General features: G+C 50.9%; 1 protein-coding gene and 1 non-coding gene across 5 annotated transcripts in view; one reads left to right on the forward strand and one right to left on the reverse strand.

Moving 5' to 3' along the window:
• Positions 1 to 15,460, reverse strand: part of ABO (ABO, alpha 1-3-N-acetylgalactosaminyltransferase and alpha 1-3-galactosyltransferase) — a 37,919-nt gene continuing 22,459 nt past the window's right edge. For 2 of the 4 annotated variants that reach the window (XM_027556793.1, XM_027556791.1), the window contains exons 3-8: positions 12,641 to 12,688; positions 11,503 to 11,553; positions 10,368 to 10,415; positions 9,538 to 9,573; positions 6,276 to 6,404; positions 1 to 1,617 (exon numbers count right to left, since the gene is read on the reverse strand). In XM_027556793.1, coding sequence (XP_027412594.1) covers positions 927 to 1,617; positions 6,276 to 6,404; positions 9,538 to 9,573; positions 10,368 to 10,415; positions 11,503 to 11,553; positions 12,641 to 12,688 — 1,003 coding nt within the window. In that variant the 3' untranslated portion in view covers positions 1 to 926. Of the gene's footprint in view, positions 1,618 to 6,275; positions 6,405 to 9,537; positions 9,574 to 10,367; positions 10,416 to 10,795; positions 10,969 to 11,502; positions 11,554 to 12,640; positions 12,689 to 15,460 lie in introns of those variants that run through there. The other 2 variants (XM_027556792.1, XM_027556794.1) reach the window with 2 other exon arrangements.
• On the forward strand, positions 4,499 to 4,605 carry LOC113901996. Its single transcript, XR_003513644.1, has one exon. It is a non-coding gene; the product is annotated as a U6 spliceosomal RNA (small nuclear RNA).

Genomic DNA, 15,460 nt, shown 5'->3' on the forward strand with positions numbered 1-15,460 from the left:
CTTAAATGTATGCATTTACTTTTAATTTAATTTTTTAATTGATTTATTTTATTTTTCTAATTCATTGATTTATTTTTGACTGCACTGGGTCTTCGTTGTAGCACACAGCCTCTTCCTTGCTGCACGTGGTCTTTGGGTCTTTCTCTAGTTGCAGCAAGTCGGGGCTGCTCCTTTGGATGGCCTCTCTTGCTGGCTCTAGAGCGCCAGCTCAGTAGCCATGGCCCCATAGCACTCGGGATCTTAGCTTCTGGATCAGGGATCCAACTTGTGTCCGCAGCATTGGCAGACAGCCTCTTAACCACTGGACGGGTAACAGGGAAGTCCCTTCCTGAAATTTAAATGCAAACCTCAGGCACTGAGGTATGTCCTGATGGACAGAAAGATGAAGACATCTTGATCTCCACCCTCAGGATCTCACATTATAATGGGCAAGACCAATGGGTAAGGTAGGCAGAAAGGCAGACGCAGCCAAAGGTTTATCCTTAGTGCTCTATGAAAACACAGTTCTTTCTGTTGTTTTCTCAGAGGAGGGAGAAATTCCCTTCAACGACCGGAAAAAGAGAGAACCAAAGAAAGCGTCCTAGGAAGGTGACCTTGTCAAGCTCTCGGAGGACAAGTCACATTGAAAGAGGAAGCGGGATGCGGAGGGAATGAAGACTGCAGGGCCGGCTTTGTCTGCCGAGTGGAGTTCCCTCCAGAAGAGGAAGTAAGCCGATGGCTTCACCCGCATCATCAAGCCTTTAGCCAATCCCTTATCGAGACGGTAGAACCACTGACATACGCTGCGGCCGGATTCCCACGGACTTTCTTGGAAAGTACGTTCTCATTGGTTCCATCAAACCTTTGGCCAATCCCTTATCAAGAGGGTAGAACCACTGACATGCGCTGCGGTCTGATGCCCACGGACTTTCTTGGCAAGCACGTTCTCATCGGCTCCGAATCTCTGTATGGTTCATGGGCACAGCCACGTAGCGCAGTTTCCGGAGTAACGGCGGCCTCTGCAGCATCTGCTCGTCCCACAGGTACTCGGGGGACAGCACCTTGCTGGGCTTGTGCGACAGCAGGTATCGGTTCAGGTGGCTCTCGTCATGCCACACGGCCTCGATGCCCTGGGCCTGGTCGGCCGTCATGGCCTGGTGGCAGGCCGTGGTGAGCCGGTAAACCTCAGGGACCGACCCCCCAAAAAAGCCTCCCGCGTAGTAGAAATCACCCTCGTCTCTCGGGATGTAGGCTCGAGACAAGGGCCGGCGCTCATAGGTGAAGGACTGGCGGTCCGCGGCGTAGAAGCCAGGGTGTAGGGTCCCGAAGAGCGGCGCCAGGATCTCCACGCCCACGTGGTCGCTGAACTTCATGTCCACGTACAGGCACACCAGGTAGTCTACCTCGCGGAGGAAGCGCTGCCGCGAGAAGTTGCTGATCATCTCCATCCGGTGCATGGAGATGTCCTGCCAGCGTCTGTAGTTGCCGACGTGGAGGACCACCACCTGCCTCCCGTCCTGGAGGGCGATCTGGGGCACGTCCGCCGGCCGGTCGGTGAAGACGTAGTAGATGACCTTGTGCCCCACCATGAAGTACTTCTCCGCCGTCTCCAGGAAGAGCCGCAGGAAGACCACGTATCTAAATCCAACAGGAAAGAGACGGTGGGTGTTAACAGAATCAAACAGCGCCAGAAGAATCCACTTGGGCAAAAACAGTCTGTGAAACCTTAGCCATACGTTGAGGACGTTATGCTAAGTGAAATAAGACAACCACAAAAAGTCAAAAAGCTATATGATTCCACGTAGATGAGGTGCCCAGAACAGGCAATGTCTTAGACACAGAAATAGAATGGTGGTTGCCAGACACTGAGGGAATGGGGAACCAGCTGCTGCTGCTGCTAAGTCACTTCAGTCGTGTCCGACTCCGTGCGACCCCATAGATGGCAGCCCATCAGGCTCCCCAGTCCCTGGGATTCTCCAGGCAAGGACACTGGAGTGGGTTGTCATTTCCTTCTCCAATGCATGAAAGTGAAAAGTGAAAGCGAAGTTGGTCAGTCGTGTCTGACCCTCAGTGACCCCATGGACGGGGAACCAGCAGCGAGTGTTTAATGGGCACAGAAATTTTAGTTTTGCAGGATGAGAACCGTTCTGGGGAGGGACAGTGCTGATGGTGGTATCACGTCTTCAGTGTGTACTCTAAATGTGTACTGAAGTGCACACTTAAAAACAGTTAAGATGGTGAGTTTTCTATTATGTGCATTTTGTGAGTTGTGTGCGCTCAGTCATGTCCGACTCTTTGTGACCCCGTGGACTGTAGCCTGCCAGGCTTCTCTGTGCATGGAATTTTCCAGGTGAGAATACTGGAGTGGGTTGCCATTTCCTCCTCCAAAGGATCTTCCCAGTCCAGGGATTGAGTCCCTTGAGGCTCCTGCTTTGATAAGTGGATTCTCTACCACTGCATTGCCCGGAAAGCCCTGTGTGCATGTTACCAAAATTAAAACTCTGAAACAAAACCATAGCCCTTCCACCAGATAAGACCCTGAGTGGCTGGTAAGAGGAGGGGTTCAGATTATTTGGTGTTGAGCAAATATTCACAACCATAAGATATTTGATTAATCCACAAGTTTGGCAAAAATTCAAATGATTGATAGTATCCAAATGATGGATGTCTCCCAGCTCAGGACCATCCAATGGCTTCTTGTCTTTTTTTTTAAATTGAGGTATAGTTGATTTACAATATTATATTAGTTTCAGGAGTACAAAATAGTCATTCCAAATTTATATAGATTATACTCCTTTTAAAGGTATTGTAAAATATTGGCTATAAAATTGTATCATAAAGAAGGCTCAGTGCCGAAGAAGAACTAATGCTTTTGAACTGTGGTGTTGGAGAAGATTCTTGAGAGTCCCTTGGACTGCAAGGAGATCAAACCAAACAATCCTAAAGGAAATCAACTCTGAATATTCATTGGAAGGACTGACGCTGAAGCTCCAATATTTTGGACACCTGATACGAAGAGCTGACTCATTGGAGAAGACCCTGGTGCTGGGAAAGACTGAAGGCAGGAGGAGAAGGGGGTGACAGAGGATGAGATGGTTGGATGGCATCACTGACTCAATGGACATGAGTTTGAGCAAGCTCCAGGAGACAGTGAAGGACAGGGAAGCCTGGTGTGCTGCAGTCCATGGGGTCACAAAGAGTCGGGCAAGACTTAGCACCTGAACAACAACATTGCCTGTGGTGTTCAATGTAAATAAAGCAAACAAACGAATCTAACATAACAGAGACAGACTCGCAGACACACAACAAGCTGGTGCTTACCGTGGGGAGTGGGGAGGGGCGGGCAACTCAGGGGTGTGGGGCTGAGAGCTACGGACTGCTAGGTATAAAATCGGTGGCTTCTGGGACTTCCCTGGTGGTCCGGTGGTTAGAAATCCTCCTTCCAGTGAAGGGCCCACGGGTTTGATCCCTGCTTGGGGAGCTAAGGTTCCACATGCCACTCAGCCCGAGCACTCTAGAGCCCACCTACCAAAGCAAGGAGCCTGCATGCCACAACTCAGACCTGAGACAGCCAAACAAATAGGTATTAAAAAAAAATACCATTGGGCTTTCAAAAAATAAATAAAATAAATGGTTTCTTGTATTAAAAAAATAATAATAAGGCAACTCAAGATCCTGCAGTGGTCTACCAGGCCCTACAAGATCTGCTCTGACTTTGTCTTCTTCTCTCTCCTCTGTCCTCTGGAGGGCAGGCCAGCTCCTTGATATTCCTGACACACGCCATCCACCCTCCTCCAGGCCTCTGCACCTTCTTCTGCCTGGAATCCTTCCCCTGCAGTATTCACCCTAGAGGGGCATTCCGTCCTCTGACTAATGCCCAGACTGGACACGCCCCAGAGCTCGTTCTGCTGGCACTTACACCAGTGCAACCAGATGTAAAACTCCAGCAGGCTGTGCACTTGAACGTGTCCATCTGACCATGTGCAAAGTACAGCTCAATCAAAAGGAGCAGGGATGGAATATTACTCAGCCACAAAAAGGAACACATTTGAGTCAGTCCTAATGAGGTGGAGGAACTAGAGCCTATTATACAGAGTGAAGCAAGTCAGAAAGAGAAAGATTAATATTGTGTTCTAACGCACATATACAGAATCTAGAAAAATGGTACTGAAGAATTTATTTACAGGACAGCAGTGGAGAAACAGACAGAGAATAGACTTATGGACACGGGGAAAGGGTGAGATGTATGGAGAGAGTAACATGAAAACTTACATTACCATATGGAAAATAGAGAGCCAACGGGAATTTGCTCTATGTCTCAGGAAACTCAAACAGGGGCTCTGTGTCAACCTAGAGGGGTGGGATGGGAGGGAGATGGGAGGGAGGTTCAAAAGGGAGGGGAGAGATGTATTCCTACGGCTGATTCATGTTGAGGTTTGACAGAAAACAAAATTCTGTAAAGCAATTATCCTTCAAGTAAAAAATAAATAAAAATAAAATAAATAAAAAGGAGCAAATAGTGCGCGCTTCGGCAGCACATATACTAAAATTGGAACGATACAGAGAAGATTAGCATGGCCCCTGCGCAAGGATGACACGCAAATTCGTGAAGCGTTCCATATTTTTGAAGCAACCTAGACGTCCATCAGCAGATGAATGGATAAGAAAGCTATGGTACATATACACAATGGAGTATTACTCAGCCATTAAAAAGAATACATTTGAATCAGTTCTAATGAGGTGGATGAAACTGGAGCCTATTATACAGAGTGAAGTAAGCCAGAAGGAAAAACACCAATACAGTATACTAATATGGAATTTAGAAAGATGCTAACAATAACCCTGTGTACGAGACAGCAAAAGAGACACTGATGTATAGAACAGTCTTATGGACTCTATGGGAGAGGGAGAGGGTGGGAAGATTTGGGAGAATGGCATTGAAACATGTAAAATATCATGTATGAAACGAGATGCCAGTCCAGGTTCGATGCACGATACTGGATGCTTGGGGCTAGTGCACTGGGACGAACCAGAGGGATGGTATGGGGAGGGAGGAGGGAGGAGGGTTCAGGATGGGGAACACATGTATACCTGTGGCGGATTCATTTTGATATTTGGCAAAACTAATACAATTATGTAAAGTTTAAAAATAAAATTAAAAAAAAAAAGGAGCAAATAAACATGAAAACAAATTACTCTCTATCCCCTTGCCCAAACTTAGTTATTTTTTGGAGCTCATGTTGCCATCTGACATATTTTTCTGACACTCACACAATCTTCTTTTTTAAAATATGTATGTGTATGGATGCTCGAGGTCTTAGACGCAGCACTCAGGATATTCACCACCTGTGCTGGGTCTTAGTCGCAGCACGTGGGAAAATTGAATATTGGCACAGAGAAGAATGAAAACAGACCCCTGTCTCACACTCAGCAAGAGTAACCTGAAATGGATCGAAGACTGACATGTAAGACCATAAGATACTTATTTGAAAACAGTGGGGAGCTCGTGTGCGTGGATCTTTGCAGTGACTTGTTGGACACGACACCTAAACCACAAGCAGCAAAAAATAAACGAGCTCCGCTACATCAAACTGAAAAGCTTCTGCACCGCAAGAGGAACGATCCGCAGAGTGAAAAAGTGACCTACACGCGGGGAGAAGACAGCAGCAAACGCTTGGCCTCCCAGGGTGACAGGCTGGGGAAACGGAGCACCAGCGTCGGGGCGGTGGTGGGGTTGACCCCCTGGCACAGTGGCTGGTACTGGAGATGGTGACGTGAGCTGCCCGTCTCTAAAAGGTTGACAGTAACCTCTGGGGTGATGACTCGCAGCTGTGGGACTATTTTGAGCAGGGGCTCCCAGATGATGCTAGTGGTAAAGAACCTGCCTGCCGATACAGGAGAAATAAGAGACAGAGGTTTGATCCGTGGGTCAGGAAGATCCCCTGGAGGAGGAAATGGTAACCCACTCCCTGTTCTTGCCTGGAGAATCCCATGGGCAGAGGAGCCTGGGGGGCTACCATCCAGAGGGTCAGAAACAGCTGGACACAACTGAAGTGAGTTAGCTCACATGCACACACATCGCTGTGTGCTATCACGGCGCACATATGTATATGTGTGACTGCCCAGTGACCCCTGCACAACCCAGCCCACGCGCACCCACACCCAAAGTCACTGGTGCCTCCGCACACCCACCCACCCTGTGAGCTGAGCACCTTGTCCTGGAAAACAGAGTGGAGTGCTGCCCTGCAGCTCAGGCCGGCTCCCTGGCTCACCCTGGGTGAGCGTCCGTCACTTACTTTTTGATGGCGAACACGGTCAGCCCAATGGTGGTGTTTCTGAATTGCACATCCAAGAGGGCAGAGTCGAAGGTCCCCTCCCAGACGACGGGAGCAAACCAGGGGGTCATGACCAGCACGTCCACTCTCCTGGGGAGATGAGTCACAGCACACGCGAGCAGGTCATGGGGGTGTGGGCCATAGAGAAGGATTTGTCCAAAGCTGCACAGTCCATGAGCTGCAGAGCTAGGAGCAGACAGGACTCTGGATTCCCAACCCAGTGCTTTTGGCAGCATAAGCTCAGCACCGAGGACTCAACACTTCCATCCCTTCACTGCCGTAACTCAGAGTATCTCCGGAGTACCAGCCATGTGCTAGAACCCCTGAAACATCCTTTTGTGAGGCCCCTTGTTTCCAGGAGGAGCACAGTCTCGAGGGAGGGCAAGCACTAAGCCCTCTCTCAGCACGTGAGAACTTTGCCATAACAAGAAACAGACATTTGGTCTCTGCCACAGCCCTCCCTTTACCTGCACTAGGCTTCTAGGACCCTTGGGAGGTCCTGGATTGTAGGAGCATCTTTTGGTCTGATGAGGTGACTCCAGGTGGGCTTGGGGGTAGTTCAGGATAGGGGCTGGTCACCAGAAAGACCAAGCCAGGATTAGAAACTTGGAACTTAGAACTTTCTGCCTCACATCCCTTCCTAAGCTCAACATTCAGAAAACAAAGATCACGGCATCTGGTCCCATCACTTCACGGCAAATAGATGGAGAAACGGTGGAAACAGTGACAGACTTTATTTTTGGGGGGCTCCAAAATCACTGCAGATGATGACTGCAGCCATGAAATTAAAAGACGCTTACTCCTTGGAAGGAAAGTTATGACCAACCTAGATAGCATATTCAAAAGCAGAGACATTACTTTGCCAACAGAGGTCCATCTAGTCAAGGCTATGGTTTTTCCAGTGGTCATGCATGGATGTGAGAGTTGGACTATAAAGAAAGCTGAGTGCTAAAGAATTGATACCTTTGAACTGTGGTGTTGGAGAAGACTCTTGAGAGTCCCTCGGACTGTAAGGAGGTCCAACTAGTCTATCCTAAAGGAAATCAACCCTGAATATTCATTGGAAGGACTGATGTTGAAGCTGAAACTCCAATACTTTGGCCACCTGATGCAAAGAACTGACTCATTTGAAAAGACCCTGAGGCTGGGAAAGAGTCAAGGCAGGAAGAGAAGGTGAGGACAGAGGATGAGTTGGTTGGATGGCATCATCAACTCAATGGACATGAATTTGAGTAAACTCTGGGAGTTGGTGATGGACAGGGAGGCCTGGCGTGCTGCAGTCCATGGGGTCGCAAAGAGTCGGACACAACTGAGCGACTGCACTGAACCGAACTGATGATCCCTTCCTTCTGGGAAGGGAGAGGGACTGGAGGTCAAGTTAACAATCAATCACGCCAGCGAGATGAAGCCTCCATAAATATCCCTTAGCTGTGGAGTTCAGAGTGCTTCCAGGTTGGTGAACACAGGGAGGTGCTGGGAGGGAGGTGCTCTGGGGAGGGCTTGGGCGCCCCGTCCCTTCCCCCTCCTGCCCTATTTACCTCTTAGTCTGACTGTCTCTGAGCTGCATCCTTTATAACAAGCCAAGAATCTAGTAAGTAAAGTCTTCTTGAGTTCTGGGGGCATCCCAGCAAACCAGCAAACCCAAGGAGCGGGTGGTGAGCAATGATTTATAGCCCGTTGGTCGAAGTTCAGATGACAATATGGAACTTGCGACAAGGGTCTGAGTGTGGGCAGGCTGTGAGGCTGACTGTCCACCTGCGGCGTCTGTGCTGACTGCAGGGAGTGTCAGAATCACCTGGTGTGGGTAACCACATGCTTGCTGTGAGCAGACAGAACAAGGTTTTCTTTCAGAGGCAGAGCTGAGTTTCAAGCCCCCTCCCCTCGCAGGGGCTCTTCGTGTCCTGTGATCTCTGCCCCTTCTCCATTCTCCAGCCGGCATGGACCCCTTTCACCTTCCCCTGACTCTTATTTCACGAGTGTTCATTCACTCGTTCATCACCCCGCCAGGACCCACCAAAAAAGTTCATGCCCACCTGCCCCTCCAGATGTGTGCCGACCCCCGGAAATGTATGCCACTAAAAGTTGTCTGGGAGTCACAGAAAAGTAAATGGAACCAAGCAAAATGACTGTTAATATGATAGACTTTGTTCAACCCAACATATCCAAAATATCATTTCAGTACGTAATTGATACATTTATTGAAGTATATAGTTAATTGACAATGCTGTGTTAGTTTCAAATGTACAGCAAAGTGGTTCAGGTGTGCCTCTATACATATATATTCTTTTTCAAGTTCTTTTCCCATATAGGATATGACAAGATATCGAGTAGAGTCCCTGGGCCATTCAGTGGGTCCTGTTGTTCACCTGTCTTATATACAGCAGTGTGCCTATGTTAATCCCAAGCTCCTGGTACACTTTTCATGTACTAAGTGGAGTCCACCGTGCACCCCACGCGGACAGCACAGCTCCTCCTAGAGCAGTCCTGTTTCAAGCGTTCAAGGCCACACGTGGCTGGCGGCTCTGGAAGTTCAAGGAGGTGTGTATGTGGTTTCCAGAAATGACAGTGAGCACCTCCAGGTCCCCTGGCAGGGATGTGGCAGGATGTAAGAGAGGCCACTCAGCTTGCGTCCTGACCTGTCCTTCTCCAGCCGAGGGGCCTCAAGCAACCTCCTTCACTTCTCTGAGCCTCAGTTTCCCTGCCCATAAAACGGGGCTGATCAAAGTGGTCTCTGGGCGACTTCCCGTCCCGAAGCTCGGGGATCTAGTGCCTCAGTGACAGGCTGCCAGCACTCTCTCGGGCAGTGGAAGCAGGAGGTGTGGGCACAGGCAAGGAGGCCCGGATTAGGAGACAGACACTTGCATGTGAAGGCAAGCTGGAACCATAAGCCCTCAGACACTGATGGTCATGGAAAGGCCTCAGGGATAACCCAGCCCAGACCCCAGCTTCCTTCCCCGAGAAGAAACAAGAGAAGCTTCCATGCCTGGTGCGGACCTCTGCACAGCTCCTGGTGACCACAAATTAGAGGCACCTTCCATTGGTCCTTCAGTGTGTACCAAACCCACTGAAAACTAGCCCAGCCTCCCATAGCCCAGACAGGAAGGAAAGGAAAAGGGCAAAAGAAAGGCTGAAACCAGGCAGTGAAGCGAGAGAAGGCAACCATAAGGTAGTGGTGGCAGGGAACCCACTGGTCGCAGCCACGGCAGAAACTCCGTCTACTTACGAGGGCTTGAGCAGCTGAGCCTTGGGGTAAAGCAACCTGCAGACAAGACATGCGTGTGAGCAGACACTCACGTCACCAATGCCAGAGCTGCCAGGGGCCTCTTCCCGGTTCAGTGGGCAGCTCTGCCAGGAGGCGGCACTCAGCCACAGGGGCTTCCTTCCTTCCATCCTCCCATCTTCCTTCATCCAGCCACCTCCCACCCCTCCCCAGCCCAAGGCTGTCAGGGGCTTCCCTAAGGATAAACCGACAGAGAAAGTCATGGGGTGGAAATGTGAGAATGGGCTAGGAGGCTCTTCCCCCTCTCGTGCTCAGCTGAGGTTAGAGACCCTCCTGTGCTTCGGAAGTGCTTCCTGTGGTCTAACTCGTTATGAGGAAGGTCTTGGTGTCCTGCTTTATTCAGGAGTGGGAAGCACAGGGGTGGCCTCTCCCACCTGTCCACCAGCTGCATCCCACCTGGAGCCACCTCACCGCCCCTCTCCGCTCTCCTGCTGGCTCCTTCACCCTCCATGCCCTCCCTGGCAACCCTGTCAGTTTTCAACAGAGCTGAGGGCTTAGAAGCTACAGCTAGTCTACCCCGGGTAAGACCGCTGAGCTGGGACAGCCGAGAGGCCGAGGTCACGGCGGGCTCACCTGTGACCCCACCATCTGACGCCTGCTCCCCCTGCTCCCATTCTCTTCTGCCCCTCGTTACCCTCCTCCCAGCTTCCCTTGCTCCTTCCCTCCTGATAAATCTCACAATCAGACTCAAGGCGGGTATGAGGGGGACAGTGGAGTGGGGAAACAGCAAGTCGACTTGCCCAGACACCGCCCAAAGACGCGGTCTACAGTACCTGGGTACCTCAGGTATCCTGCAGCTGTCCAGGTGGCCGTCACCTTCACTGAGGGAGGAAAACAGAGCGCTCAGAGCTGATGGCGCTGGGAGAAGCACTGCTGTGCGGCCCGGCCAGGGCTCCCGAGGGCCATCACGTCGCAGTCCCTACTGAGGAGAGCTCCCCATGGCTGCAGAGCTCGGCCGTGTGGGCAGGTGAGGGGACCGGGGGCGGGAAACAGGGCGAAGACACCTCGGACACGATGGCCGTGCCTGGGTGCCTGGTGCCCAGTCTGCCCGAAGCGATGCCACGCCCGATGGTGACAAACCAGCCTGGGGAGAACCCCGCTCCGGAGGGGAAGAGCCATGGACGCCCAGGTCGGCCCTGCGATCCGAAGGGAAGCTCTGGCAACGGCTCCCTCAGCCCTGGGAGCCCAGCTGCCGCCCCACCTGGATTTCTTCTCCCGCAGCATCCGCTGCAGAACCATGCCGTTTTCATCCTGGCTGCAGAGGGAACAGGCTCCCAGTCACCAGGAAAAAGGAGCGCCTTGCTAACTAAGCGCCCCTTCAAGAGGGGAGGGGGCTAACCAGACAAAGGCTAGGATTGCGTCCCCTTCCCACAGCCCGGCCCTCCCTGCCAGCCCCGCCTCTTTCTACCAGCCCCGCCCTCCCCACAAACCCCACCCTCTCTACCGGCCCAGTCCCTCTCCAGCAGCCCCGACCCTTTCCACCAGCCCCGCCCTCAGCAGCCCCGCCCCTCACACCAATCCCTCCTAACCAGCCCCGCCCTCCTCACCGGCCCCGCCCCTCTCCCTCTCTCCACCAGCCCCGCCCCTTCCTGCCAGCCCCGCTCTCCCCCTCTCTCCACCAGCCCCGCCCCTTCTTGCCAGCCCCGCCCTCCCCGCCAGCTCCGCCCTCCCCACAAACCCCGCCCCTCTACATCAGCCTATCCCCTCATCGGCCCCGCCCCTTCTTACCAGCCCTGCCCTCCTCACTAGCCCCGCCCCTTCCCACCCGGCCTGTCCCCTTCGCACCGTTGAAGCTCGGAGGGGCCCGGCCGTCCCAGTCCGGAAGACCAAGCAAAGTCTCCAGCTGCTGGTAAGACTCAGGAATGCCAACTTTTGTGTGGATAAAAAGGAAGAGGTGAAAGTCATTACCTTAAAGTCAGGCTCTCCCGTTGCCCCTGCACGTGGTGGGCCTCAGGGCTGCTGAGACAGAAAAGCCCGGTCAGCTCAACCCATTCATCCACCCTTCTACTCAGCAAGGATTTGCTGGGCCCCAAGGCTGGAGAATCCCAGGGACGGGGGAGCCTGGTGGGCTGCCGTCTATGGGTCGCACAGAGTCGGACACGACTGAAGTGACTTAGCATAGCATAGCATAGCATAAGGCCTGAACAGAGGAGGGAGCGGGGCCGGACTTGACTTCGAGGTTCTGCCTTGCGGGGTCTTGCAGGAGGCTGGTCAGGAGCGCTCACCTTATCTGTTGTCGGTCAGCCAGAGACTGACGATCGCGGAAGAATTAGCTCTGGGAGGAAAAATGAGCCTTTCCCCATCTGGGTGCTAAGAGGGTCAGAGGGCGCCCTGTCACGGACTGGCCACTGGGGATGGCTTTACATGGAATCAACACTGGTCACTGGACTATAAAGAAAGCTGAGTGCTGAAGAATTGATGCTTTTGAACTGTGGTGTTGGAGAAGACTCTTGAGAGTCCTTTGGACTGCAAGGAGATCCACCCAGTCCATCCTAAAGGAAATCAGTCCTGGGTGTTCTTTGGAAGGACTGATGCTGAAGCTGAAGCTCCAATACTTTGGCCACCTATTGTGAAGAACTGACTCATTTGAAAAGACCCTGATGCTGGGAGGGATTGGGGGCAGGAGGAGAAGGGGACGACAGAGGATGAGATGGCTGGATGGCATCACCGACTCAATGGACATGGGTTTGGGTAGATTCCAGCAGTTAGTGATGGACAGGGAGGCCTGGCGTGCTGTGGTTCATGGGGTCGCCAAGAGTCGGACATGACTGAGCGACTGAACTGAACACTGGTCACTACTCGTCCCCACACCTGGGCCTGGAGCTGCTGCCAGCCATTAAGGGGTCCTCTCCAACAGAAAACAGGATTTTGTCTTTGTAGTTTTTTAGGTTTGAGAAAACATGGTAGAGAGAGGAACTCGGAATCTGTCGAGAACTGAGTGCCTCTTTCATTATAAGGACCTCCAATTCATTGCATATTCTATTTTTATTTCTGTTCTAGATCTTTCTAGAAGGAACCACCTTGACTCCAAAGACCCATCCATTACCTTTGAGACTTTTCTGTCTGTCTTCTGGGGATCAGGCTGAACACGTTGCTGGGGGGACAAAAAGAGTGTGGAGTTGAGTCCTCACCAGACAGAGAAGAGCGGACAGGCTGTAGTTTTGAGGCTGAGACTTCAACACAGCATTCTGATCATTTGGTCTCCAGCTCCTGAGAAAATAGGTGTGGGGCCCAAGTGGAGCCAGTGGGACATCTCACGCGGGTGGAAGGAGAGAATGGGGTGCACAGGCAGATCCCCCAGGCGGTGCTCTAATCCCCTCTTCCCCCATTCCACCCTACTTTAACCCCATGTCATCACCCTAACTAATAACTTGAGAAATATCAAGAACCTCAGATATGCAGATGACACCACCCTTACGGCAGAAAGAAAAACTAGAGAGCCTCTTGATGAAAGTGAAAGAGAAGAGTGAAAAAGCTGGCTTAAAACTCAACATTCATAAAACAAAGATCATGGCATCCGGCCCCATCACTTCATGGCAAGTTGATGGGGAAACAATGGAAATAGTGAGAGACTTTATTTTCTTGGGCTCCAAAATCACTGCAGTTGGCGACTGCAGCCATGAAATTAAAAGACCCTTGCTCCCTGGAAGAAAAGCTATGACAAACCTGGACACCATATTCAAAAGCAGAGACATCACTTTGCCAACAGAGGTCCATCTAGTCAAAGCTATGGTTTTTTCCAGTAGTCGTGTATGGATTTAAGAGTTGGATCATAAAGAAAGCTAAGCGCTGAAGAATGGATGCTTTTGAACTGTGGTGTTGGAGAAGAATTTTGAGAGTCCCTTGGACTGGAAGGAGACCAAAGCAGTCCATCCTAAAGGAAATCAGTCCTGAATATTCATTGGAAGGAATGATGCTGAAGCTGAAGCTCCAATACTTTGGCCACGTGATGCAAAGAACTGACTCATTGGAAAAGACCCTGATGCTGGGAAAGATTGAAGGTGGGAGGAGAAGGGGATGACAGTATGAGATGGTTGGATGGCATCACCGACTCAACAGACTTGATTTTGAGCAAGCTCCAGGAGTTGGTGATGGACAGGGAAGACTGGCGTGCTGCAGTCCATGGGGTCGCAAAGAGTTGGACATGACTGAGTGACTGGACTGAACTGAACTGAATAGCTTGTAATTATTAGCTTGTAATAGCTTGCTCATGGCCTTGGTCTCTGTGGATAGGGGACCCCAGCATCAGAATCATCTGGGGAATTGTTTTTAGAGGCAAATCCAGACTTCCTGAATCCAGACCTGAGCAGTTAGGAGGGGAGTGTGTGTGTGTGTGGAGGGGATGTGTGTGTGTAGCAATCTCCACTTTTAACAGGCTCCCTAAGTGATCTGCGTACACTCTGTAGTTGAGAACCAGCCTCCTTTCTGTTTTACAGAAACCCTGCCACATAGAGCACCACACAGGATGTGGGGACCTTAGTTCCTTAACCAGGGCTTGAACCTGTGCCCCTTGCACTGGAAGAATGGAGTCTTAACCACTGGAGTGCCAGGGACGTCCCTGGGAGCTTTTGAAGCTTGCTGGAAAGTGTTCATATTCAAACCAGGATTGAATTTTAAGTTGTATGCAAGCAAAAAATGTAAAAATTCTACAGCCATAAAAAATTATGAAAGGAATCTCTGAGGCAAAGTCCAATCTTTTAAAAACTTTGCTCTAGAAGAAAACTTATCTCAGAAGTCAGACGACTCTTTTCAGTCAATCAGTTCAGTTCAGTCACTCAGTCGTGTCTGACTCTTTGCGACCCCATGGACTGCAGCACGCCAGGCCTTCCTGTCCATCACCAGCTCTCGGAGTTTACTCAAACTCATGTCCATTGAGTCAGTGATAACATCCACTTATCTCATCCTCTGTCGGCCCCTTCGCCTCCCGCCTTCAGTCTTTCCCAGCATCAGGGTCTTTTCTAGTAAGTCGGATCTTCGCATCAGGTGGCCAAAGTATTGGAGTTTCAGTTTCAGCATCAGTCCTTCCAATGAATATTCAGGACTGATCTCCTTTAGGATGGACTGGTTGGATCTCCTTGCGGTCCAAGGGACTTCTCCAACACCACAGTTCAAGATGACTCTTTTGGATGTCAATATTTATTAATTTTCTTTCTTTTTTTTTTTTTTTTTTTTTAAAAAAAGACAAGATAAAGCGTGACAAAAATGAGGGGGTGGGGAGAAGATGAAATGAAATCTAAACACAAGATGAGCTTCTCTGATGACTCAGCAGGCCAAGAATCCGCCAGCAATGCAGGAGACACAGGAGACTTGGCTTTGATCCCTCCCCTGGAGGAGGAAATGGCAACCCACTCCAGTACTCTTGCCTGGGAAATCCCATGGGCAGAGGAGCCGGGCACTCTACAGTCCATGGAGTCGCAAAGGTCAAACACGACTGAACACAAACACGAATAATATAGAAGAGGAGGCTGCTGGATGAAAAGTCCAAAAAGGCTGCATTAGATAAAGAAGAGCAGTCAGGGACTTCTCTGGCAGTCCAGTGGTTAGGACTCGGAGCTTCCACTAAAGGCACTTGAGTTCAAACCCTTGTCGGGGAAATAAGATCCTGTGTGCTGTGCAGTTTGGCCAAAAACAACAAAAAAGAAGAGAGGTCAGACCCCAGACTCAACAGGCTGCCAGACCTGGGCACTTTATGGAAATAGGGGGAGTCCAGAGGGGATGAGCAGTTTCAGAGCTGAGTTACAGCAGGAAGCTGCAAGACATGGCCACGGGTGTCTCCAGACTCTTGAAGGCACGACCCAGAATGTGCCACACGGCTCTCAGGGCTCCCTGGGGTCCTTGTGTTATAAGGAAGAATATCTTTATGCAA

This window comes from Bos indicus x Bos taurus, chromosome 11 (assembly GCF_003369695.1).
Source record: "Bos indicus x Bos taurus breed Angus x Brahman F1 hybrid chromosome 11, Bos_hybrid_MaternalHap_v2.0, whole genome shotgun sequence".
NCBI classification, from domain to species: domain Eukaryota; kingdom Metazoa; phylum Chordata; class Mammalia; order Artiodactyla; family Bovidae; genus Bos; species Bos indicus x Bos taurus.